The 24587-nt window shown below is 42.5% G+C and overlaps 2 protein-coding genes across 10 annotated transcripts in view; both read left to right on the top strand.

Annotated features, from left to right (window-relative positions):
- TRERF1 (transcriptional regulating factor 1) overlaps positions 1–10140 on the top strand; it is a 199048-nt gene extending 188908 nt beyond the window's left edge. For 3 of the 7 annotated variants that reach the window (XM_059938685.1, XM_059938684.1, XM_059938687.1), the window contains 3 exons: positions 171–374; positions 3053–3300; positions 7247–10139. In XM_059938685.1, the coding sequence (XP_059794668.1) occupies positions 171–374; positions 3053–3300; positions 7247–7571 (777 nt within the window). In that variant the 3' untranslated portion in view covers positions 7572–10139. Of the gene's footprint in view, positions 1–170; positions 375–3052; positions 3301–7246 lie in introns of all 7 variants that reach the window. The other 4 variants (XM_059938686.1, XM_059938690.1, XM_059938689.1 and 1 more) reach the window with 3 other exon arrangements.
- A 4727-nt stretch (positions 10141–14867) lies between these two features.
- On the top strand, positions 14868–24523 carry MRPS10 (mitochondrial ribosomal protein S10). Of its 3 annotated transcripts, none has more exons than XM_059938692.1 (7): positions 14868–14942; positions 17951–18015; positions 18104–18176; positions 20129–20265; positions 21240–21348; positions 22471–22560; positions 23029–24523. In XM_059938692.1, exons 1-7 carry the CDS (start codon positions 14895–14897, stop codon positions 23107–23109), a joined length of 603 nt encoding a protein of 200 aa, XP_059794675.1. In that variant the 5' UTR covers positions 14868–14894; the 3' UTR covers positions 23110–24523. The 3 variants fall into 3 exon arrangements, with proteins under 3 accessions (XP_059794675.1, XP_059794676.1, XP_059794674.1); XM_059938693.1 differs by having other exon boundaries at positions 18107–18176; XM_059938691.1 differs by lacking the exon at positions 14868–14942 and having other exon boundaries at positions 17888–18015.
- Positions 24524–24587: the final 64 nt, after the last annotated feature.

The raw sequence follows: 24587 nt of genomic DNA on the forward strand, positions 1-24587 counted from the left end.
AAACCGTATCCCTCCCCAGAGGCCTCTGCCAGCCCTTCCTTATGCACAAAGAAGCCGATGCAGCCCCAGCGTCCAGCCCCTCTCTCCTCTCCTAGCCCCTGGGTTCTGTTCATCACTAAAAATGCCATTTGGGGATTTTCCCCCTTTTGCTTTTATTGCCTTAACACCAGACGAGTGAAGAAGATGAAGAGGTACAGGAGGAGGAGGAGGACCCAGAAGAAGACAGGAAATCCACAAGAGAAGAGGAGAGTGAATTGCCCAAGTCTCCAGAGCCACCACCAGGCCCGGTCCTGGCTTCCGCAGAGGGGCCGCCCCTGCAGGCCCTGGGCCAGCCCTCAGGCTCCTTCATCTGTGAAATGCCCAACTGTGGAGCTGTAAGTGTCTCTGCGCCCTCCAGGGATCTGGGACTCTTGAGAGCCGTACATACAGCTGTGCCCGGCTTTAAGAGATGATGCACTTTGCAAAAGGTGTACTTTCAGCAGTGAACGTTTGGCAGAGGGAAGTCCATGTGGCCCTGCTTTTCTTTCCTTCTCCATTTACTTATTCATTCAGCCCGTAGATATTTCTGGAGTGTGTGTTCTCTGTTAAGCACTGTGCCACGTGCTTGGAGGACACAGGTCCGTCCCTGCCCTCAGGGAGCATGTGATTCAGGCTCTGCAATGGACCTTGGCCTCCAGAACTTACACTCCTCGTTACTTGGTGCCTCTCCACTCCTCCTGGGCTGTGTCACACAGGTCATGTCCTGGAGACATGCATTTAAATGCAGTGGGAGAGCCCACAGAGAAGGAGTGTCCTTTTATGGCATAGTTACAAAGATTTAGCTAAAGTTTATCTTTGTACTCTTTGGGGGAAGCAAACAAGATTTACTAAGCAAATTATTCATGTAAACAGGCTAAAAAGGTGTCTGTGTAATTACCTAACCTAGTACTTTTCAAGTACATTAGAAGCATCATTTAGCTAAAATAAAACCAGTTCACCATTTGATCATTCTTAGCACTAAAGGATGGCCTTACAGAATCTGTACTGGCCTGATCTAAGGCTCTCTGTGTATTTTAATGGATATATTTTTTTAATTGTTAACTTTGGACTCTCAGTCCGCCCAGTACCCCACTCGTCTGAATTGCTGAGCTTTTCCCAAATCAAGTTTCTTAAAGCTGGGCACACCTGTGCAGGCAAGTTCTAGAGGTATTATGCAAAAAATTAGAATGTTGCTCCTTTCATATGAAGCCCTGTTTTCCCCAAGTTAGTGCTTATCTTTGCTTGTGTGTTATATAGGATAATACTGTTTTCCAGAGTGCATTGAATGCTGCTTATTCAGTCCGTCACTTAGATGAAGAAAGCAACAGTCTTTAAAATATTTAGATCCTAAAGCAGAAATTCACTTGATTTACATTTAAGAAAAAATGAAAAAAATTTTTTAAATGATACATACATTTTGCATTAGCTTTGAAGAGAACATAAGAAATTGCTCGCTTGTTTCTATCTTTGATGTTTAATGAGCTGGACGCTTCACTCCATCATTGCCATGTTGTATAGAGCACTTCCGTTAGGGAATGATTAAGATGTGACTTTATTTATTTATTTTTTACACATCTTTATTGGAGTATAATTGCTTTACAATGGTGTGTTAGTTTCTGCTTTATAACAAAGTGAATCAGCTATACATATACATATGTTCCCATATCCCCTCCCTCTTGCATCTCCCTCCCTCCCACGCTCCCTATCCCACCCCTCTAGGTGGTCACAAAGCACCGAGCTGATCTCCCTGTGTTATGTGGCTGCTTCCCACTAGCTATAAGATGTGACTTTAAATGACAGTATCCTTGGTGTATTTGTTTAGAAATTGGATGCTTCCTCAATTCATAGTTTGGGTGTACAGTAAATTCTTTCCTGAGCGGGAAATCTTTTACTTTACCCAATCAAAAATGCTCAGCAAGGTGAATATTTTTTCGTGACTTTAAAAAACAACAGGGAAAAAAGCATGTTGGTTTTATTCAGTGCCTAAACATGGAGGTTTGGGTTGCTAAATCAGCGAAAGATTTTTCTTCCCTGCAAGACTATAAACAGAACTCATGAACTTAACACAGAGTGACCATCTGTGGCTGGACAGTTCAGTGGGTACTCCCATTAGCTGATGCATTTAGCAATCTGGAAGTCAGGGCTCTTGGAATTCAGGGGTCTGGATTACATCCCTTTACAGCAGTGGATCTCTGCTGGGAATGGTTTTGTTCCCGTGAACATTTGGCAACGTCCAGAGACATTTTTATCACATCTAGGGAGGTGCTCCTGGCATCTGGTGGGTAGAGAGGCCAGGGTTGCTGCTGAACATCCTGTGATGCCCAGGACAGCCCTACAGCAAAGAATCATCCAGTCCCAAATGTCAGTAATACTGAGGTTGGGAAACCGTGCATTATGCCAACCTTCAGAAGACCAGGTCGTTCCCCTTTTTTTCATCCTGCAGTACAATGTTGGGGTCTGAAACGTTGCTTCAACACTGGGCTACTGATTGGGGCTTAGAAATAACATATAGAATATATCAGAGCAGCTAGTCAGTGTCTTCCAAGCTGTGTCTCTTGGGGTTCGAGGGATTCCTAGCGGGGAGATAGAGCTGAGCAAATAGATTCAATTTTGGGGGGCTGTCTCTTTCAGCCAGAGTACCTCTGCTTTGAACTTTTGAATAAGACCTGATTTTTTTAAGTAAAGAAAGGAAAGGAAAGGAAAAAAGAAAGAAAAGAAAAAAGGGGTGGAAGGTAGCTTCTGGCTGTTAAAAAGTTTGAAAGCTGGTCCAAACCCTCTCATTTTACAGATGGAAACAATAAGGTGTTCAGAGGGGAAATGGCCCAATGGCCTCCCTGTGAGAGGGAGGCACTGGATTGAGCCCTAGTCTTTGGTTATAACAGTGATGGGTTTTTTACTGGCACAGCACTTGTGATTGTGGTATTTGATCTCTACTTTCTGTGGCATTTTTCCAGAGTTTGCTTATGTAAAACCACTGTTTCGAGTATCACATGTTCTACCAATGAGTAACTAATAACCCTAATTTCCTTTTCAGGACTGTAGATGTCATGTCACTCCCTTTCTTCCCCAGGTGTTCAGCTCCCGACAGGCACTGAACGGCCACGCCCGCATCCACGGTGGCACCAACCAGGTGACCAAAGCTCGGGGTGCTGTTCCCTCTGGAAAGCAGAAGCCTGGCAGTGCCCAGAGCGGGTACTGCTCAGTGAAGAGCTCACCCTCTCACAGCACCACCAGCGGCGAGACAGACCCCACCACCATCTTCCCCTGCAAGGAGTGTGGCAAGTAGGTAGAAATGGGCCAGGGACTGAATCTAAGTGTGTGATGAATAATGCCTCTGTAGGGGCTGGGCCAAGGTGGTCTGAGGTGTCTCCAGGCAGAAAAAGAACCCAGGCTCTCCAGTTTTTCCTCATATCGTCCTCGGGGTCTACATGGTGCCTCATGGTGGGTGGACCTTGTCTCTGACTCAGAATATGGTCATTCTGATGTCCTAAAGCCTAATAAGGATGGACATCATCAGAGAGCAAATCTCTAGTGACATAACTTCACTCTTTTCCAGAAATGATGGATGGGACTCTGATTCCCACCTCTTCCCTTCACACCCAAACCATATTCACTAGTACTGACTGCTCTCTTTGCATCCCTGCCGAGTGATTTGAGAATGGCGCTAAAACATCTAACCAGGAACTCTCTGTGGCAGAGATGGCTTTCCTACCAATACTGCTCGTTCCTGCACCCAGGGCAGACATCACTAATCAATTGCTATACTTTTTGCTACCACATTAAGATAAGACTCAAATCCTTTCAAATCCTTTAAATCCTAATGCTTCAAGCTGGCACAACCAATTGATCAGAGTTGACTCATGAGGTAAAGTCTATCTGTCATCTTGGCCGTTTTAAGTGTAATTTAAAACAATGAAAAGGGGGAATTGACAGTAGGTGGTAATAACAGCATTAAATAACGTTTACTAAGCACCTAATTTTGTTACATACTTCATGTGCATGAGATCATTTAATCCCCACACAGAAACTCCATGTGGCGCAGATACTGTTTTATCCTTGTTTTTACGAATAAGGACTGAACATTAGGTAAATTTACTTGCCCCAGGTCATTCCCCCAGTAAGAGCAGAACTGAGATTTGAAACCCTATGTGTTCAAATACAGAGCCTGGGCTTCTGACCACTGTTCCAGCCTAGTGGTTTCCTTTGTTTGCTTATTTATTTATCACTGATGGTGAGATGCACACAGTTCCCTCCCACAGCATCCAGTATAGAATTCCAGTTTACTTCTCAGTGAGTCTGCCTGCAAGAAGGGTTGTCATAAGTAACTTCTTTTAGGAGCCTTGCCGAGTTTCTCTTCCTGTAACCTCCAATGTCTCAAACGTGCAGTGTTACCTGGAGAGATGCCCACGAGGTAGCTGCTGAAACTACCAAGGGAACATCCCTAGTTGTATGAATGAGGCCAACTGGGACCTCTGTTTATAATCTTCATCCTCATGGAATATTTCAGGCGTATTTCAGGCATCTTAATAATTCTGTCACTTATCAGTTACTCAGTATTTGCCTGGCACTGTTTTAAAGGATGTTTACGTGTATTGATTAATTTAATCTTAAGCCCGATGAGGTAGGTACTGTTAGCCATAGGTCAGTGGCACCTGCCAAAGTGAGTTGGAACTAGCAACTCTCTTCCTGCAGAGATGGGGAGACAGACTTAGGCGTGGGTCCCCTCCTCTGGGCTCTAATGTCCTTCAGAGCCAGGACATGGTATCATCTTCATGTCAGCAAGGAATAAGTGAGCCCCTGGATTGATCATCGGGTTTACTTACTTGAAATAGTGAAACCTCCTCAGTCGGACTCCCCCCTACTTGCCCTGGGGTGGGAGAGGCAGGGAAGGGGGAGTCTCACCAGTTTCTTCTCAGGAACCAGCATCTTCCCTTCACTCACTCCCCTCCAACAGGCGACAACTCCTTATTCCACTAGGTGGCGACAAAGGACATTTTAACAACCAGAAATAAGTATTTCAAGCTCTGGTTGTCTTTTGGTGACTTCCATTAAATGTTTTTCTTGTCTTGTTTTTATGTTGCTTGGGACCTTTTTCTACCATAACTCCAGTTAAGATTTTTATGGAAAACAGAAATATTTTCTATGGTTTTCCAGATGAGGAATAACATCAGGCACATGTTTGCAGAATCCTTTTTTTAGCTGCTGAAATTATGTTCATTACATTAGACAGTTTTCAGTATGTCCAGTGGTGATTCATCAACTCTGTTCTAAGACACGGGTCTTAGAAATCAGGTTTTTTTTTCCATTTATGAGCTCAGGAATAAATATTTATGCCACCCTCCCTCTCTAAAAACAGGCCGTCTAACATCTGGACAAACTTGCTCTGAAAAAGGTCCAGGGGCTTCCCTGGTGGCGCAGTGGTTGAGAGTCCGCCTGCCAATGCAGGGGACACGGGTTCGAGCCCTGGTCTGGGAGGATCCCACATGCCGCGGAGCAACTGGGCCCGTGAGCCACAACTACTGAGCCTGCGCGTCTGGAGCCTGTGCTCCGCAGCAAGAGAGGCGGCGACAGTGAGAGGCCCGTGCACCGCGATGAGGAGTGGCCCCCGCTTGCCGCAACTGGAGAAAGCACTCGCACAGAAACGAAGACCCAACACAGCCAAAAATAAATAAATAAATAAATAAATAGAATACCATGGCCAAAAATCAGTAAAAATAAAAAAAAAAAAAATTTAAAAAAAAATAAAAAAAAAAAAAAGGTCCAGATAGAAATATTTTAGGCTGGGTTTCCCTGGCGGCACAGTGGTTAAGAATCTGCCTGCCAATGCAGGGGACACAGGTTCGATCCCTGGTCCAGGAAGATCCCACATGCCGCAGAGCAACTAAGCCCGTGCGCCACAATTACTGAGCCTGCACTCTAGAGCCCGCGAGCCACAACAAGAGAAGCCATTGCAATGAGAAGCCCGCGCACTGCATCGAAGAGTAGCCTCTGCTCGCCGCAACTAGAGAAAGCCCACGTGCAGCAACAAAGACCCAACACAGCCAAAACAACAACAACAACAACAAAAACATAATTCTCAACTTAAAAAAAAAAAAAATATTTTAGGCTTTGCAGGTCATTCTGTCTCTGTCACAGCTACTCAGCTGTGCCATGTTAGTGCAAAAGCAGCCATGGACGATACATAAACAATTAAACATGTCTGCGTTCTGGTAAAACTTTATTTACAAAAGCAGGCAGTGGGCAGGATTTGGCCCACTGACCATAGTTGGCAGACCCCTTAGCCCAGGATTTCTCAGCCTTGGCACTGATATTTTGGGTCTGATGATTCCTTATTTGGGGAAGAGGGCCTGCCCTCTGTATTGTAGGGTGTTCAGCAGCATCCCCGGCATCTACCCACTCGATGCCAGAAGTACCACTACCACCACCCAGCTGTGACCATCAAAAATGTCTCCAGACGTTGCCAGATATTCCCTGTGGAGGCAGAATCCCCCCTAGCTGAGAACCACTATTTCATTCTAAAGCAAACAGGAGGGAACTATGATATATGATGGCCAAAACGAGACGGGATCTTGGGCGAAGAGGAATGGTCAGTGCAGCTCAGAAGTCCAGTACGATGAAGACAGAAGAGGGGCTGTTGGATTTGGCCACACAGCCACTAGCGATCTCAAGCACTTGGACTGAAGTGGAGGGGACGACAGTGCAGTTGGAGAGTGTGGAGGAAAGAGGAGCTGTACGTGTGTGCGGGCAGACCCTCTAGAATTTTGACGGGAACGACAGGGACAGGAGGCCAGAGGCAGAGGACGGGTTGTTTTACGGTGGGAACCGACAGAGCTTGGCAGCATGATACGGGGATTCTCAGGTTGGTCGAGAGGGCTTGGTCAGTGATGGAGAGGAAACGGGGAAGATAAGGAGGAAAGAAATGCCTGTGCCCCAGGCCACAGATGGACAGGAAAGCTTTCACAGAGAGAAGCTTGTCACAGAGAGAAAGCCCAACACACTGTAAACGTGTTCCTGTCCGCATCCCCTTTCCTTGGAACGCTTGGCGAGAAGAGAGGTTAACAGGTCACCAGGGGAGGAGGTCTTGGGAGCTAAGGAGATGGGAACTCTGTCAGAGCCACCCCAAACCAGACAGCAGACCATGCACCTGCTCTTCCCTATAGGATCCCTTGGATTTCCAAGAACTCAGATCTTCTAAATTTCACATGCTTCTTTTTCTTCATTTTTATAGAGTCTTCTTCAAGATCAAAAGCCGAAATGCACACATGAAAACTCACAGGCAGCAGGAGGAACAGCAGAGGCAGAAAGCCCAGAAGGCGGCTTTTGCGGCTGAAATGGCAGCCACGATTGAGAGGACTACGGGGCCGGTGGGGCCGCCGGGGCTGCTGCCCCTGGACCAGCTGAGTCTGATCAAACCCATCAAGGACGTGGACATCCTCGACGACGACGTCGTCCAGCAGTTAGGAGGCGTCATGGAAGAGGCCGAGGTCGTGGACACCGGTCTCCTCTTGGATGATCAAGATTCAGTTTTGCTTCAGGGTGACACGGAACTCTAAAGCCCTGTGTGTCGCTGGGAGACAGCGAAAACCCACGGTCTCCATCCTCATTCATCAGGAAAGCTGGACTGCCTGCTTGTTTTGTAACCATTTTAAACTACCTGTTTAAAAAGTGGTCGTTTTTTTCAGGTTTAGAAAAAAATCGGGCTTTTTTCCTTTTATTTAAAAATAATTGTTTTGTGGGAGGTTGGGGGGGAATAAATAATTGGCACAATCCTACTTTAAGATGTGTTTCATCTGGGCTACATTCCCAGGAATGAACTCATTCCTGGTTGGGAATGAACCTGACGTTCATGTTCTTTTGCTTTCAGATGCCAACCATCCTGGTTGCCTTTTATCCCAAAGCTTGCGTGAGTGAGTGAGTGAGAGAGTCTGTGTGTGTGTGTGTGTGTGTGTGTGTAAAGCAGGCTACTTTCTTTGTGCTGGGGTCTTGGGCCATCCTTTCCCACCAAAAGTCATTTTTGTGCTGACCTCATTCCGCAGTTCACAGTGAACTTGGCGTCTTTGCCAGGAGACCATGCTAGGAAGTAGCTTTCCAGTGAGCAAAGGCAGCCCTGTGTTCCACAGCTTTCTTCTAGCACACACGTCATTTGAAGAGTTGACCAAACGTGAAAGTCATTTTTCTCCCTGCCCTGCCTGTCACTCGGCCTGTTTCTGAAAACCGAGTGCTGTGTCATTTCAGGCTTTCCCTCCCTGGCCGTGATTTACTACGAAGGTGATTCATGGAGCAAGTGCGTCCTCTTCCCAGTTCCCTGAAGACCGGTTGACTCCAATTCGTGGGTTAGCAGGATCCCTTGGATTTCCAAGAACTCAGATCTTCTAAATTTCACATGCTTCTTTTCCAGTTGGCCTGAGCCGACTGGAAATCCGTCTGGAGGAAAATAACCCCAACTATTAAGTTGCCAGGGCTGTTTTCAGGGAGGTTGGTGGAGGAGCACAGATTAAAGTCCCTGGAATGCCAAGAGGCCCAAAAACTAGATCAGAAGAGCTGATTCTTTTTTGCCACACTGTTAAAGGTCAGTGGAGTTCTGAAATTACTCTGTGCCACTTGGAAGTACTGTGAAACCTCATTCACTAGGATTCTGCTGTCATTCGCCTGTGCTGGACCGAAGTTTACCTTGACGCTAACTCTGAGGAAAAGGGTTGTCTAACAAATCTGATGGCAAATACAAGGGAAATAGCATTAAAGGCCAACAAAAATGGTTTCAGATACCACTTCAGCTACAGTGTTTGCATTCAAACAATGTATTCATTAAAGTCATTTACCAAAGCCCTTCTAGAACTCTCCAAGCTACATACCCCTGCTCTGTCTCCTCCTGTCCCTGCCGGCAGGGTTGCTGTTTGTACTTGAAGGTAATAAACCTGTAATCCTTCAAAAATGGCATCGAGCTCAGGCTTTTGAGCTGAGTCAGACTCCTCCATGGGCTCCGTCAGGGCAAATGAGTGCATGCGCCTTCAGGCTGGGATGCGGCCCCAGCACAGAGCTTACGCTTCTGATGCCCCAGCTCCTGCAGGTGTGGCAATCCTGCCAGGGCACTTTGCTGGCACAGTAATAGCTTGATGTTACAAGAGGATGTCAGCGGAAGCACGAGGATAGGACTGGAGCATCTTTAAGTTGTCTCAGCAAAAGCTTCTAGCACACACTGAAGACCCACAGCAGCCCCACACAGGCAGTGTCCTCTGAATCTCAGGAAAGCCATGGACGGAAGATCAATACAAAGGTTCTTTTCATTGCCACCATTTAGTTTTCAGAAAAAGAGGTCTTGAAGATTTCCTTTATCCTTTTTTAGGGAAAAAAAAAAAGTGTTTCATTTGCTGCCATTTCTGACAAATTATTCAATGTTCTGAGTTCAGAACTGCCTGGGGAGGGCATCAGCCTTGTGGCAGAACTATTCCAGAACCATTCCAACTGTAGTATCGGCTGATCCCATCTGTCCCAGTGACTACTTCCCTCCACTTGTGGGTGTCTGAGAAGGATTCTGGAATGGTTCTGCTATTGGGTCTATGAAAGCTTATCTAGCAAAGGAGCAAACACCCGGAAAAATGTTTATAAAGCAAATGTACTCGTTCTGTTTGGAGACTTGCCCGGCTGTTCCAGTTTAAAACATTAAAATAAACTGAGTTGCCAAGGCAAAAATATAATGCACAATTTAATTTTGATTTTCCATGCAGTATAGCATTTGCATTTTTGACTTGAAATAACCAAAGAACTCCTCCTTGATGAGACAGTTCACTTTCCTGAATTAGTATTTTTCTTCACAATATCAACTTAAAGAATTGACTTCATAGTAAAATACTGCACTTATTTTTTTCCTGAAATGATTCTGCCTGCATGTATGTGTTGTGTTTTGGCTCCTCCCCCCCTCCTCCCCACCCTAAAGAACTTTTCTTCCCAATGGTTTGTCCTCAACACAGTTACTGTTTACTATCAGATAGTTTTTCATTAGTGAATTTAGACCTCTTTGAGAAAGCTTGTATATAAAAAGTTAAAAGATATATTTTATGGAAAAACCCATCTTATTTTCAAATATATTTAACTGCTGTTCTATTTTATTAGAGGAAGGTTGTAAATATTTTCTAGGAGTTCTATTGTAAAGAAAAGTATTTTTGAAAAAAATTAATGTAATAAAAAGGAAAACATTTTTAAATAGTGGTTGTGATTGCTTCCTGTTCTGGCTTCATTGTGTTCTATTCGTAGGAAATGACTTGCATGCCTTCCCATTTTAGGATGTAATTTATTCTGGTTTGCACTATTTTAAGTTGACATCATAATATCTAATGTGCTTCACTGTGTTTTCCCCAGAATGCAGGTCCCTTGGTCCATATCAAAAGCACTATGTATAGCATATTCATACTTTCTTCTTTTGTAACGTGTGTATTTTTAATAAGGATTTTATGTAACATTTTGGCAAAAAGAGGACAGTATTTTCTAGTGAATTTTATAATACATTTTGCTAAAAGTGTTTCTTCCTAGGTCAGTTTTTGTTAAGGCGAACCAAAAGTCTTATTTTCCCAGGGGTTTAAAAAAAAAGTTTGAAGCTTGAAAGCAAAGTTATATTTAAACATCATATGTAACAAATAAATAAAGATGTTTTATAGACTTGTCCTCAAAAGGTGCATTCCTTAAAAACAAAAACAACTGGGGCATTCTAGGTTGGTTTTCCCCCTGAGCGATGAGCATTTTATTTTAATTGCCACAATACTTTTTTTTCAGAAAGCAAGCCAGGAGAATTTTACTTAAAAGGTTCTGGTCATTAGCCTCCTCAGAAATTTATTACAGTTCTTACAGATAGGCATTCATCAAACAGAGATGTAACCAAGTAGACACTGTCATATTTATTTGTGAAAACCTGATTCAATATTGCATCAGCTGCTCTGAAAATAAAATGTTATCTTTTTGAGTTTCATTTGGCTTAAACATTCCTTCTTTCTAGCTGCTGAAATGACTTCTCAATGCTAATTTACTGTTAGTTTGTTTCTGGAGACAGGTTTAGAGGGCTGCTGATTCGGTTTTTTTAATATATATAAATTTATTTATTTTATTTATTTATTTTTGGCTGCGTTGGGTCTTCATTGCTGCGCGCGGGCTTTCTCTAGTTGCGGCGAGGAGGGGGCTACTCTTCGTTGCGGTGCACTGGCTTCTCATGGCGGCGGCTTCTCTTGTTGCAGAGCACAGGCACTAGGTGTGTGGGCTTCAGTAGTTGTGGCACGCGGGCTTCAGTAGTTGTGGCACACGGGCTCTAGAGCGCAGGCTCAGTAGTTGTGGTGCACGGGCTTAGTTGCTCCGCGACATGTGGGATCTTCCCAGACCAGGGCTTGAACCCGTGTCCCCTGCATTGGCAGGCGGATTCTTAACCACTGCGCGACCAGGGAAGCCCAGGTTGATCAGATTTAATGCTCATATAAATGCCCCCACCCCTACCCTGGAGGCCAAGATGAATATTTCTGCTTCTCAAGCTGTGGATGAGCCACTTGAAGGGTTGATGGCCTCTAACCCGTACTACTCACAATGCAGTTTGGGGGAGCTCAGTATTACACATGGCTTATCTCACAGGGAAGCGCCAACAAAATCCAGTCCACCCTGGTTTATAGGCATTGCTAATCTGGATTTCCAAATTCTACAAAGTGTGTTTACTTTTTAATGGTCAACAGCAAAGTTCAGGAGAAATCTGAAATTCTAGATTTCATACAGAATTTAAGTAGGGCATACCTGTTCAAGACCTTGATCTTCTACGTTCTTTTGGGGTTTTATACTTTTAATTTGGGCAGTGTTAGTCATGTGCCAAAGAAAATAGCTCTTCCTTTACGAACACTGCATTTAGCCAGTGTTGGAAATTTAAATTCTGCTTCCAGGGGCTCAGGTGTCCAATCTGAAGACTTTTTCCTACTGTTTTAGTCTCATTCATTACTCACATACCAGGCACTATTCCATGCTGTATTATACACGGGGCAGTTGAGTAGCTAAAGATGACTGTGACATCATTCCTGCCTGCCTGCCAAGGAATTTAATACTTAGAAAAAACATATAGGGACCTGGGAACAGATCCAGTTCCATCACTGGGAAGAGCAAAGGTCATGCTTTATTATTATTACTGAACCATCTCACCATCACCCACATATTCACAGCAATTTATAACAGGTGCTCAGCAACTATTTGTTAATTATCTCTCTAATCTTCCAGGTATGCTTATCCAGCATACCTGTGTGTGTGTGTGTGTGTGTGTGTGTGTGTGTGTAAATAAAACCTCTTTTGACTTTACCTAAAGTCAATTCTGAATTCCACAGACTCCCATTCTACCTTCCTCAGCCACAGCCAGCCAGCTGTGGACTGAGGCTGAGTTTTAATGTTGGTATAAACAAAACATAATTAGGAAGGCATGTTAAGAAATTGAATAATATATTCCTAAGTGAACCATAGTGATCTTTGGGTCTCAGATATCCCTGTATAAAAGAGCCAAAGGGCTGATTATTGCTTTATATGAGAGAGAATCTTTTGAAAAGAGCTGTCCTCCTCCCACAACCCCCCCAAGGGAAGTGTTTAATGTTTCTGTTTGAGTCGTAAAGGCCAAGCAGCCATACATGCTTGATTTGCATTCCAGCACACATATCCTTAACATACAACACGGATCTCTCTTTGGGCTGTTTGGGGTCATTACTTCCTTACTTCCTCTGCTTATGTAATTTTATTTTTGGCAGTCTTGCTATTTCTTTTTTTTTTTTCCCCAACCACTTTATTAAGGTATGGTTGACACATAAAAAGCTATACATATTTATTGTATACAACTTGATGAGTTTGGAGATAAGTGTATAACCATGAAACCATCACAATCAAGTGAGAAGATCTGTCTTTTAAAACAGAACAACCGGTGCAATCAAAGTATGATATAACTTAGAAATGTTTGATGCACACACTTTTATTTTTCCTGGATATAAAGCAAGGTGGACTTGCATCAACTTGATCTCCTGCTCATTTACACTAGTTCAGAGGTTTGAAGGCTTAGGTCATAGGGAAAAGACCCATAATGGACTGGCCAAGCTTTAGAACACTGTCCACGCTAATAAACTAAGAACTTATACACGTTAACAAAAACCTCCACACTGTCCATGCCCACACACCATACCAAAGGGCTCTGTCCACAGCCCCACTGTTGGCAAAACCTGAGTTTGCCCCTCACAATGACTCCCACCTTACCCCCAGCTAATTGGACCAGGGCCAGCACCTGACCCCAAGCTATTAGGCCCATAGTCCATTTGATGACACATGACATGATTTAGCCCCGGAAAATGAGGGGACCAAATCCAATTCCCACATTTGAGAGTATGAATGGAGAAACTTGGCGAGCCAAAGGCAGCAAGCAGAATTCTGAGGGAGCACCAACTATTTGTAAGCAGAGAAAGCCCATCAATAAAGAGACCATGTTTGGCCTTAGGGGTGGAGAGGGCATCCAGTCCCTAAGGCTGCTTTGAGCCCACTTTTCCAATTGCAGGAGCAGTTCAGGCCATACATGTCTTTAAAAATAAAAAATAAACTTTTCTTGCAGGAGCATGGGGAAATGGGGATCTCTATGCCTCACATCCAAAAGAGACTACTAAGAGTTCTACTTAGTAGAACTGGACCTTATTACAAAGTCAGCACCAGGGGTGCTGCAGGGGTGGAAAAGGCACTGAACTAGGATTTTGAAGATGGTTATTGGTTCAGCTGTAACTAACTCACCCATATGACTTTGAATGAGTCATTTCATCTCTGAGCCTCAGTTTCCTCACCTATTAAATTAGGACAAGATGCACGTCTTCTTGTGAGGATCAGATTAGGTGACATAGGGAAAAGTTGTTTGCAAGCTGTAAGATCACCATCACTGGCAGCTGCAGAACCCTCACCCAGATAAGGCTGCTCAAGGGGGCAGAGGCAGGCTGAGGAGCCATCCCAGAGGAGAGACTAATGCTTCAAAAGCAGCAACAGAGTTGGAGAGCTATAGGAAAACTCCACTGGCTAAGAGAGACTAGCCAACTCTGAATGTCACAATTGACAGAGGGAGCCTGATTCTGAAAAGGACACTGGGCAGCCTGCCAAGGCTACTGTTGTTATAGCTATCACCATTTAAGTACTAACTCAGGTTGTTTCTCCAGGGCAAGATGAGGTAACAGATCCCGAGTCATGGACCACCTGGCCAGCGAATCTTAAACAGAGACACTGTGACTCCCAAAACTACAATTCAGAAATGTCACAAGGTGATTAATCCCAGTCTCTTTGATCTTCTCCTTTAAAAAACAAACAAAAACCCCCTAACTCAAATACCAAGTTGGAGTGGATCTGAGGCTTGTCTCCTACTCCCTTGCTTGGCGCCCTGTAATAAATCCTTACTCGGCTACGAACTCCCGCTGTCAGTTTGGCTTTCTGCGAGCCACGGGCACACAAGCCCTTTGCTCCGTTATAATAGGAAAAAAAATCAACCATTCATCCACTGCTCAGAGATAACCAGTGTCAATATATTACTTATATTTTTTCCAAGCATGTGTTTGTTGTGTTTGCCTCCAACAAAACAGGAACCGCAAAGGACAAACACGATTTGAAAAGGAAAGCGCTGACAGAACTCGGTAACCAGATACGAGCTGAAACTATTACAGGACGGCGTAGGGGTCAGGTTGCGACCGGAAGGAGGCCGGCTACATTCACAGTCCCACCCTCAGAGAGCGTGGAATCGCGTCTCTATGGTTGTTCCGGTGCCGGAACACAAAGGATACACTCTCTCCTTTTGCAGAACTCTATGGTCAGAGGACTCCTCCGTGACCCCGGAAGCGATCCCGGGAAGCGGGAACGGCAAGATGGCGGTGCGAGCGGCGTTTGGGCCACTGGGACGGCGTCTCTGGCAGGTACGGGGTGCGCTGGGGGGACTAGGCGGCCCAACAAGGACGGTAACCATTACGTCTTGCTGCCACCTGTCATTTTTTTTAAAAAGGAATTCCTTTATTTTTATTATTTATTTATTTATTTTTAGCTGTGTTGGGTCTTCGTTTCTGTGCAAGGGCTTTCTCTAGTTGCGGCAAGCGGGGGCCACTCTTAATCACGGTGCGCGGGCCTCTCACTATCGCGGCCTCTGTTGTTGCGGAGCACAGGCTCCAGATGAGCAGGCTCAGTAGTTGTGGCTCACGGGCCCAGTTGCTCCCGCGTCCTGTGGGATCTTCCCAGACCAGGGCTCGAACCCGCCTCCCCTGCATTGGCAAGCCGACTCTCAACCACTGCACCACCAGGGACGCCCTGTCATTCTTAACATCTGGAGCTTTCCGCGATATTTATTACGCATGGCCCGTTGTTTGCAGGAAGGTGGCGAGAAAAGAGCTGATTTTATCTCGAATTATCTCATAGGATAAAACATAAGTTAATGAGTCAGGGCAAAGACAGGAACTAGAAAAATCGTAGACTGTCAGGCCTGGAAAGGATATTGAACAGCGCACGTTCCAGACCCCGCCTTTCACGTTTGCGAAATAAACTGAGGCTCAGAGAAGTCAAGAAGGTTCACCTCGCGAAAATTAGGTGGCACGAGATCTTAGACGCTTCCCACGGAACCAGATTGAGATACCTTCTGGATACCCGGGTTTCTGAGATTTAGATGAGAATCGCTGAAGTCAGAGGAGTGGGTTAGATATCCTCTGCTCGGTTCTTTGGAGAAAAAGCAAAAATTTAAGCGGCGGTTCTTAAGTTATTTGGCCTCAGCACCCCTTTCTTTACACTCTAAAAATGGTTGAGGACTCCGAAGAGCTTTGGGTTTTGTGGGTTTTAGCTATCGATTTTTAGCTTATTAGAAAATACAACCGAGAATCTTAAAAATGCTTTTGTTCATTTAAAAATAACACTAATAAACTCATTACATGTTAACATAATTAACGTTTTTATGGAAAACAACTATATTTTCCCAAACAAATTGAGAGAGAAGTGTAGCAATGTTTTATGTTTTTGCAAATCTCTTTAATGTCTGGCTTAATAGAAGACAGCTTGGCTCTCATAGCTGCTTCTGCAATCTGTTGCTATATCACACGTCCTGCAGCCTCTGGAAAACTTCACTGTACACTGGTGAGAGAATAGAGTGGGAAAGTTGCAAATTACATCTTACTGTTATTATGAAAATAAGTTTAGTCTCCCAGGCCCCTTCTGAAGGTGTCTCAGGAGCCCCTCAGAAGTCCTTAGACCACACTTTGAGAACCACCGTTATTAAATCAGGCGCTGTTAGAGGTTGAAATTTTGAACTATTTTAAGACCCACTTACCCAGAACAGGCTCCACCTCCTCAAAAAAAAGAAAGAAAAGAAAAGGAAGGAAAGCTTAAGAACTTCTTAAGGTTAGTTTGTGGGTGTAACAGCACTTTAGGCTCCAACTTTTTAAAAGCAGGGGGTTTATACTGGGAAAAGATGCCTGGGAAGTGTCATATTCCTTAGACCTGTGGGCCTTCTACATAACTGGATTGTGGGCTTAGGGATATAAATGTGGGGAGGGAATTTTCTCTGTGATTATGTGTGGAAAATGGCACGTACCTCTTACTACCTTGTATTGTGCTTGATTTCCTTTCTTCTTTTTGCTTTTCTCCCTTGATCCAAGAGAGACTGAAAGTTTTGATTTGCCTCCATCTTGGGTGAAGAGTGGAAGAAGGATAATTAGCTAAGAATAGGTTTTTTTTTTTTTTTTTAACATAGGTGACCCTCTGCTGTTCTAATTAAGTTTCATTTGTACTAAACTGTTATTCTCATCTTTAAAGTATTTTTCAGGATCCTGTTGAGCTTCCAGTTTCTCAGGTTACACTTTTAAATCTTGGGAAAGCTTAAGAAAAAAACAGGTGGCAAATGTGTATTACATAGAGTACCATAGGTTTCCTACAACAAGAAATTTTGTTCCACCAGGGGGAGCTGACAGTAAGGATTTGGAAACGCTGTATTGTTGCAGTATGAGGCACAGTAGTGAAGATGGGTGTAAATTCCAATGTGTATTTCAACTTACTTATAAAATTAGACGTTTATAAGCTAGTTGTCTCAGCCAGGCCAAGAAATAAATATGCTGGAAAAGGTGTATGAAAGCTTCAAAGAAGGGTACTTTAGAATTCTTATTCCAGCTCCATAAGTTAAATTATAAAGACGCTTTTTTTTAATGCTCAAAAATATTTAAGTAAAAGAAGTATTATGTTGAAATATATTTAATCTGTAAAAAAAAATGGGAAAATGAAGTCACATGTTTTCTTCCTTGATGTCTGCATATTTAATTCATAGCTGTTAATGTGAGAATTGTTTTTTAAAAAAGTTCTTGTTCCTGGGCTTCCCTGGTGGTGCAGTGGTTAAGAATCTGCCTGCCAGTGCAGGGGACACGAGTTCCAGCCCTGGTCTGGGAAGATCCCACATGCCCCGCAGCAGCTAAGCCCACGTGCCACAACTACTGAGCCTGTGCTGTAGAGCCCGCGAGCCACAACTACTGAGCCCGCGTGCCTAGAGCCCGTGCTCCGCAACAAGAGGAGCCACCACAATGAGAAGCTCGCGCACCGCAACAAAGAGTAGCCCCCACTCGCCGCAACTAGAGAAAGCCCGCACGCAGCAACGAAGACCCAACGCAGCCAAAAATAAATAAATTAAATAAATTAAAAAAAAAAAAAGTTCTTGCTCCTGAGCTATAAAAAATACAGTCTCTAGTATTTTGAGAGTCCTTTTTGATTATCAACTCTACCACTGTCCTCTTTTTTTTAAATGAAATCTAATTTGGCAATTTAGTTACCCCAATATCTTCATCTAAAATAATGAGATAGCCTGTTATTTGAAGCATCCTGCACCTTTTGGTTTTTAATGGAAACTATGAATGGTTTGGGAATTGATTTTAATTCTAACACACATCCCCCTCTTTTTAAGGGTTCGAGGAATTTTTCTGTATGCAGTTCCAGGAGCAGTACAGCCAAAAATGGTGGCGTTCTTCTGTAAGTATATAATTGGATGTGCTAAATTGAATAAGAAAATGGGCACTTGTGCTGTTTTACTTAGGTTTCTCTTTGTTTCCGCACATAGCAGCACCAATATGAAGTGGGTACAGTTTTCACACCTACACGTTGATGTTCCCAAGGATTTGACCAAGCCTACGGTATGCACTCCCTATTTCTTGGCATAAGAAGCTACATTAGCAGTAAATTTTCCTCATTATTTCATTTGGGGCTGTTTCCCAAACAGTTTATGAATAAAAAAATTTGTTCTGGAATACTGGCAGGTGCACAGTGCACCTGAGGAAAGTATTCACTGATGTCCCTGAGTGCTTATGGTCACTTTCAGGCTATTAAGGTAAGAGCTAATCGAATAAAGTATTTACCCCAAATAACTGTGGGAATGAGTAGTCTTGGTTTTAGCTCAGCATAGTGTATGGAGTTGTCATAATTAATGATGCTGAATACTTGGTATTATATTATGGAATTTTTTTTTTTTTTTTTTTTTTTGTAGGCTTCAAGTCTTTATTGAACAGTGAACAGTGCTTTATTGTGAGAGAGAGCATTATCACAAGTAGAGAAAATCCAGGAGCAGCTGTGTTACCTTGTTTCCTTTAAGTGAAAGCCATGATTTCATCAACCCAGTTTTTGTATTATTTGTAGTTTTTTTAAATCCTAAAACTACAAACTATAATTTGTAGTTTTTTAAATTCCAAATGCTTCCAGCCCCACCCCTCAAAAATAATCTCCTTTAACAGTTTGGTACGTATCCTTCTAGACCTTTGTCTGTATATAATCATCTGTGCACACCATGAGCACCAAAATGGAATTGTGTTATACCTAATGGCCTGCTGGTTCAGTGTTTTCACTTCATAGCATATATAAACCCCGGGTCTCCAGGTCAGATGCCTGCGTAGGCCAGGCCTGTAAGGAACGGTAACAGGGTGGGCACAGTGGCAGGCTGTACCCTTTATAAGCAAGACAGCTGCTACTTACTGTAGCCAGTTGTTGCCATGTGGGAAATTAGACCTAGTGATGTCAGATTGTCTGAATTTTCCAAACTAAATGAAATTCAAATATTTGTGCAAAATCTTTTGATTTTTAATATTTGTAACAGATTCAGAATTATCTTTAAAACCCTGTAGAGACAAGTCATTATACATTTTAGGGCTATATTCTCCTTCTCTTGTCCCTCAACTTAAGAGATAGGATATCAGTATATTCTCTTCTTCCAACAACCCTATTTGGGGTAATTGAGAGTGAATATCTAGCTTCCTGGTTAGTAAGTAGATCTCCTTTCAAGGGCAAAGTAATTTAACCCTGAAACATTGGATTAGTAATACAAATTACTGGTTTGATGGATGACTGAAGTGAAGGTAATTCACCTCTTGGAAGAAAGTCAGAAATGTCAAACCCATCATTTCTAAGATCTTTAAGTATTAGGGTGGAAGAGGTAGAAGTTATTTGTACAGTCAGTGTCATGACATTTTAGTTAGAAATGAGTAATTTTTCTATTAGAGCGGGCAAAATAAACATGGACAAACCTAACAAAAAGAATATGAATAGAAATAGCTCGCCTTTGTTTAACAATGTTTTATAACTTATAATCACTTAAATCCGTGCTCTCTTATTTGTTCCCGACAGAAATGCCATGAGCTGTAGCACAAGTATTGTCCTATTTATATGTGAGAAAACTTAAGTTCAGTGAGATTATATTACTTGCCCGTTGTTATTCAGCTTTAAGTGGCAGAGTTTAATTCTCAATCCAGGTCTTCTGACCAGGCTACTTTTATTAACAGAACCCCAAATCCTTTTCTGTTGTATATTTGGGGTTTAATAACTATTAAGCTCGAAGTTTCCATTGGTGATTTTGTAGGTTGCTTGAAAATCCTTTTGATTCAAACTGTATTTTAACTGATTCTTAAGGGTCATTGTGGAGTCTGAATGTGGTTGTATCTAGATATTTAAGCTGTGTTAAGATGTTACTCAGCATTTTTCTCCCCACTTATTAGTAAACTCTGAAGTTGTTCAGGTGAGGGTAATACGTTAAATTTTCCAATTGTAAATATTAGAGGAACCATGACTGAAGCTTTTCTTTTTGATTTTAAAATTGCAGATAACCGTTTCTGATGAACCAGACACGTTATATAAGCGCCTATCAGTTTTAGTAAAAGGCCATGATAAGGCTGTATTGGACAGTTATGAATATTTTGCGGTGCTTGCTGCTAAAGAACTTGGTATCTCTGTTAAAGTGTAAGTATGATCTTTCTTAATCTGACCTGTTAGCTGCTATAACACAATCAGTCAAAAATGCTGCCAGTCCCAGCTAGGTCTGAGCTCTTAAAATGGGATAGAAACTCATGATGGGGAGAGATTAGGTTTGTTATATTATTCTAAGCAGGATCATCCTTTCCTGTCTACCAGAATTTTTAAATACTAGAATGAGTGAACAAGGAAAATGAAGGAATCCTTTCTCTAGAAATTGCATAGACTTAGGAGGCCCAAGAAGCCCTCGTGTCTGGGATCTCCATGGGGCAGGGAGGTGGATTAGGTGAACAAGCAATTCTTTCAGGCCTCTTGGATTTGGTATCTTTGCTATTATATTCATTGTTTCAAAACTGCCTTAAGAAACACCATTCACCCAATACTTTCATGCATGAGCAAGGCGAGCTTCGTATGGCCTTGAAGTCACTGCAAGGTCAAGTATAACCACCTCCTGTGTTTTGTCACCTGCTCTTTCTGATGTTCAACGAGGCCCATATGGAGCTTTGCCAGTCTTGCTTTCTAGCAAAGCTGAAGGAACTCACACATTTCCCGTAACAGACCATGGTTTTGTGCTTTTCACTGTATCTGTGATACACGACAGACAGTACAACCATGTCCAGCACACGGTGCTGCTCCTCACAGTTCATATGTTTGGTCAGTGCGAGACCTCAAGGGTGTGAAAGCCAGAGGCATGTGTGTGTGCACTTGCATGCCAAGGCTTGTTTTTGGGTCGATGGCAAATGTTCCTGTTGCTGTCTGCAGGTTTATTTTAGCCGGAGCTTCATGACAGCAGTTGTTAGAGATGACAGTCTTGACAAATGGAAGTCTGTAAAATGGTAGTTAACGCCTATAATTGGGCGTGAGCCTGACCTGCAAAATCGTGGAATCATGCTTTGATATCAGTGACTCAGGTTTTAACATCACTTAGCTTAAGTATGTTGCTTCGCCCATTAATTTTCCAGACATGAACCTCCAAGGAAAATAGAGCGATTTACTCTTCTCAAATCAGTGCATATTTTCAAGAAGCACAGGGTTCAGTATGAAATGAGAACACTTTACAGATGTTTAGAGGTGAGTTTATTTCAGACATTCAGGCATTTTTTAGAAATGCCCCAAATTTCACATTAGCACATCATAACTTTCCTTTAACGTTGCCCAGTAGACTTCCTTTCAGTCAGCCCATGCCAGATGGTGGTAGAGAAGGTAAGTGTCTTTTTGTGTTTATAGAAGCAGCATGATAGGAAAATCAAAGTCAAGTAAAGCCATCCTTCAGAGTAGTTCATACTTTAACTCAGTAGTGCACATTATGTTGACTAATTTTTATACAGTAAGCTAGCATTGGAATAATTTTGCTTATATTTCAAAAATTCTAGCTACGTTTTCACACAGCTCTAATAATTCTTCTCACGGGCTCACTGAATTCTCCATGTCCATGATGGGCAGCATTAAGGTTTTTCATTCGTCGATTATCATTCATTTGTGCAGCCACCCAGGTCAGCACAGTCTTGTGGTTAAGGGAAAGCATGGGCTTTGGAGTTGGACAGCTAGGTCCAAGTACTGGCATTTACTAGCTGTGTGACCTGTGCCTCAAGTCCTTCATCTTTAAGTTGGAAATAATAACAGTACCAATTTCATACAGTTAGTGTGAGGATTAAATGAGATATTTATCTAAAGCACTTAGAATATTTCATCTCATAGTAAATGATTGGTAAATGTTACTAAAACAAGTGCTTGTGCATGTTTTATATGAGAAGCTCTATACTAGGCATTGAGAGTACAAATATTAAGACATAGTCCTACCCTTAAATGAAAAAGAAAAATCCAAAATTTTATCCACCTTGCCATGGAACACACAAAATCTTATACTAACTGTATTTTATAATTTAGTCTTTTGTTTCCTTTTGTTTTGAGTTGTTTTGTGAAACTTTTACACTGTTTTGATACCATGCTTGCCAGCTGGGTTCCACGGAGCCCTGGCTTTAAGGCATTTGGGAGGAAAGGGGACATTGCGGCTCTGCTCCCCTCGTTCAGTTCAACCAGAGGATCTGCACTTTTTTCCTTTTAAATTGGGATTCTGTAAGATTTCACAGATGAAGAAAAGACTCTACTGCTTTTACCAGAAAAAAAAAAAAAACCTCAAAATTTCTGCTTTAACCAGCATAGCATGAATCAATTTCATGTTTGAAATTTTAGTTAGAACATCTCACTGGGAGTACAGCGGATGTCTACTTGGAATATATTCAGCGAAACTTACCTGAAGGAGTTGCCATGGAAGTTACAAAGGTATGACTTGAATTTCTGCCTCTGTTGGAGGGAGATGTGTATTGTTGTACTGATACATTGCCGCCTGATTCCAGCCCACTGGGTGGAGGGGAGGACCTGGAGGCAGAGTTGCCACAGTGGTTGGGGTCTACACCCACTGTGCAGGGTGCAGCTCAACAGAATGCTGCCGCCACAGCCCATGTCCTCCTGGAGCCACCTCTGACGCCTCCCTCCCTCTTAGCAGTTGTCTAGACACGGGTTCCACGTTGATTGGTGGTCCCTGGAGATCACTGAGGAGCAAATAGATTATGTATGTGAGAGTGTTAATCTACCATCGAGTTTTCTTTTCTCTGTTTCAAAGCCCTACAACAAGATGAGAGGGTAAAAGAAAAAAGTCAAGAGGACTTGAGGGAACAGAATGAATAAATTCAATTTGTGGCTGAAAAGTTAAGTCCACATTATATTATAATTTTGTTTTTCTCTCTTTAGACAAAATTAGAACAGTTACCAGAACACATCAAGAAGCCAATCTGGGAAACAATACCAGAGGAAGAAGAAAGCAAGTCATAAAGTCTCAGCGTGACCACTTGTGCTGGGATGTGAAGTGAGCATGTCAAGTGGGGGGAGTCTCCAGGGAAGACAGTTTCAAGTCACCCTGACTGCTCTCCTGAGGCCGCATGGCTTGATCAGTAGAAAGCAGGGATTGGAAGTTTACGATACACCAGACTATTATGCAGGAACCACTTTATCTATTCTTTTATACATGTCATTGTTTCAGTTCGGATTTTAACAAATGTGAGCAAACCATTTGGACCATTCTGTACCAAAACAGTCAAATTCATATTTTGTTATTCCACTGTTGTTCAATTATTAGTTTGTACTGATTGTGATTTGTATCATTTCATTCATCTACAAGTGAGTGTTTCAAATATTCCTCACACACATTTCTTTCTTTTGAGGGACCTAGAAGGAAACTTTGGTTAATTTAACACTGAGCAGTTAAAGTTTTTGATATTTACCTTAGTGCAGGCTGGCATATGCTAGTTTGGGGGTGGTGACCTCCAGGTTTTACCTCATGTAAGCATTACATTCTTGAAAATTGATATACTTTATAGCAGATCAAGCACATTTGTGGCATGCGCTGAACTCTTCTGTAGCCCGAACCCTTTCAGGGCTGCCTAGAAGGGTCACTATAATGGAATTTGAGCTCTCAAGAAATTACTGTATCGTTTCATTCATCCTGTAATTCATTTATTCAATAAGCTTTTCTTTTGTTGACTTTGCACCCAGCACTATAGTAAATACCAAAAATTGAATAGCAATAACAGCTTTCAAAAATTGTGCAAGGCACAAATAAATACTTTTCCTTATTAAGTTCCATGCTGATAAGACCTCTTTCTTTTGGTGAATAGCACTCTTTTTGTTTGGGGATGTCTAATTTTCCATAAAATTAAATAGTAGTTAAAGCTCTGAAAGAGGCAAGATGACAGTGGGCTGAGGCTGTTGGTGTATCAACCCCAAGGGAGTGATACGTTTCCTTTTTACAGCAGAATCCGGCCCATGTCTTTTGTGGTTTCCTTCACATCTTTGGGGTAGTTATGACTTCTCAGTTTTCCACCCTTAAACTGGAGTCCCTGTTCTCTTTTCCCGACCTGCTATCAGGTACGAGTGTTCTGAATGCACACTGCTCATGTATCAGACTTACATTACCGTCATTAACATGAAAAGAATTACAGCCTTGTGCCCCATGACCTCATTCTTTTTGCAGCTCAGTTGTCAACTGTGTCATTCACAAATGCCTAAAGCATGTCTGTCCCAGGTATAAGCCTCAGGATTAAGAACTAGTCAGTAAAACAAGAGCAGTATAATAGAAACTGTATCTAGCAAAGCAGCCATTGTGACTCATTTTCATTTTGAAAGAAATAATTCTTTAAAAATAAATGTAAAAAAAAAAAAAAAATAAATAAATAAATGTAGACCCACATCTAATCCTTTTTTGTGCTTTTTTTACAGACAGTATCAATCACTTTATTATAATAGGATGACTT

This window comes from Balaenoptera ricei, chromosome 11 (assembly GCF_028023285.1).
Source record: "Balaenoptera ricei isolate mBalRic1 chromosome 11, mBalRic1.hap2, whole genome shotgun sequence".
Lineage (NCBI taxonomy): Eukaryota > Metazoa > Chordata > Mammalia > Artiodactyla > Balaenopteridae > Balaenoptera > Balaenoptera ricei.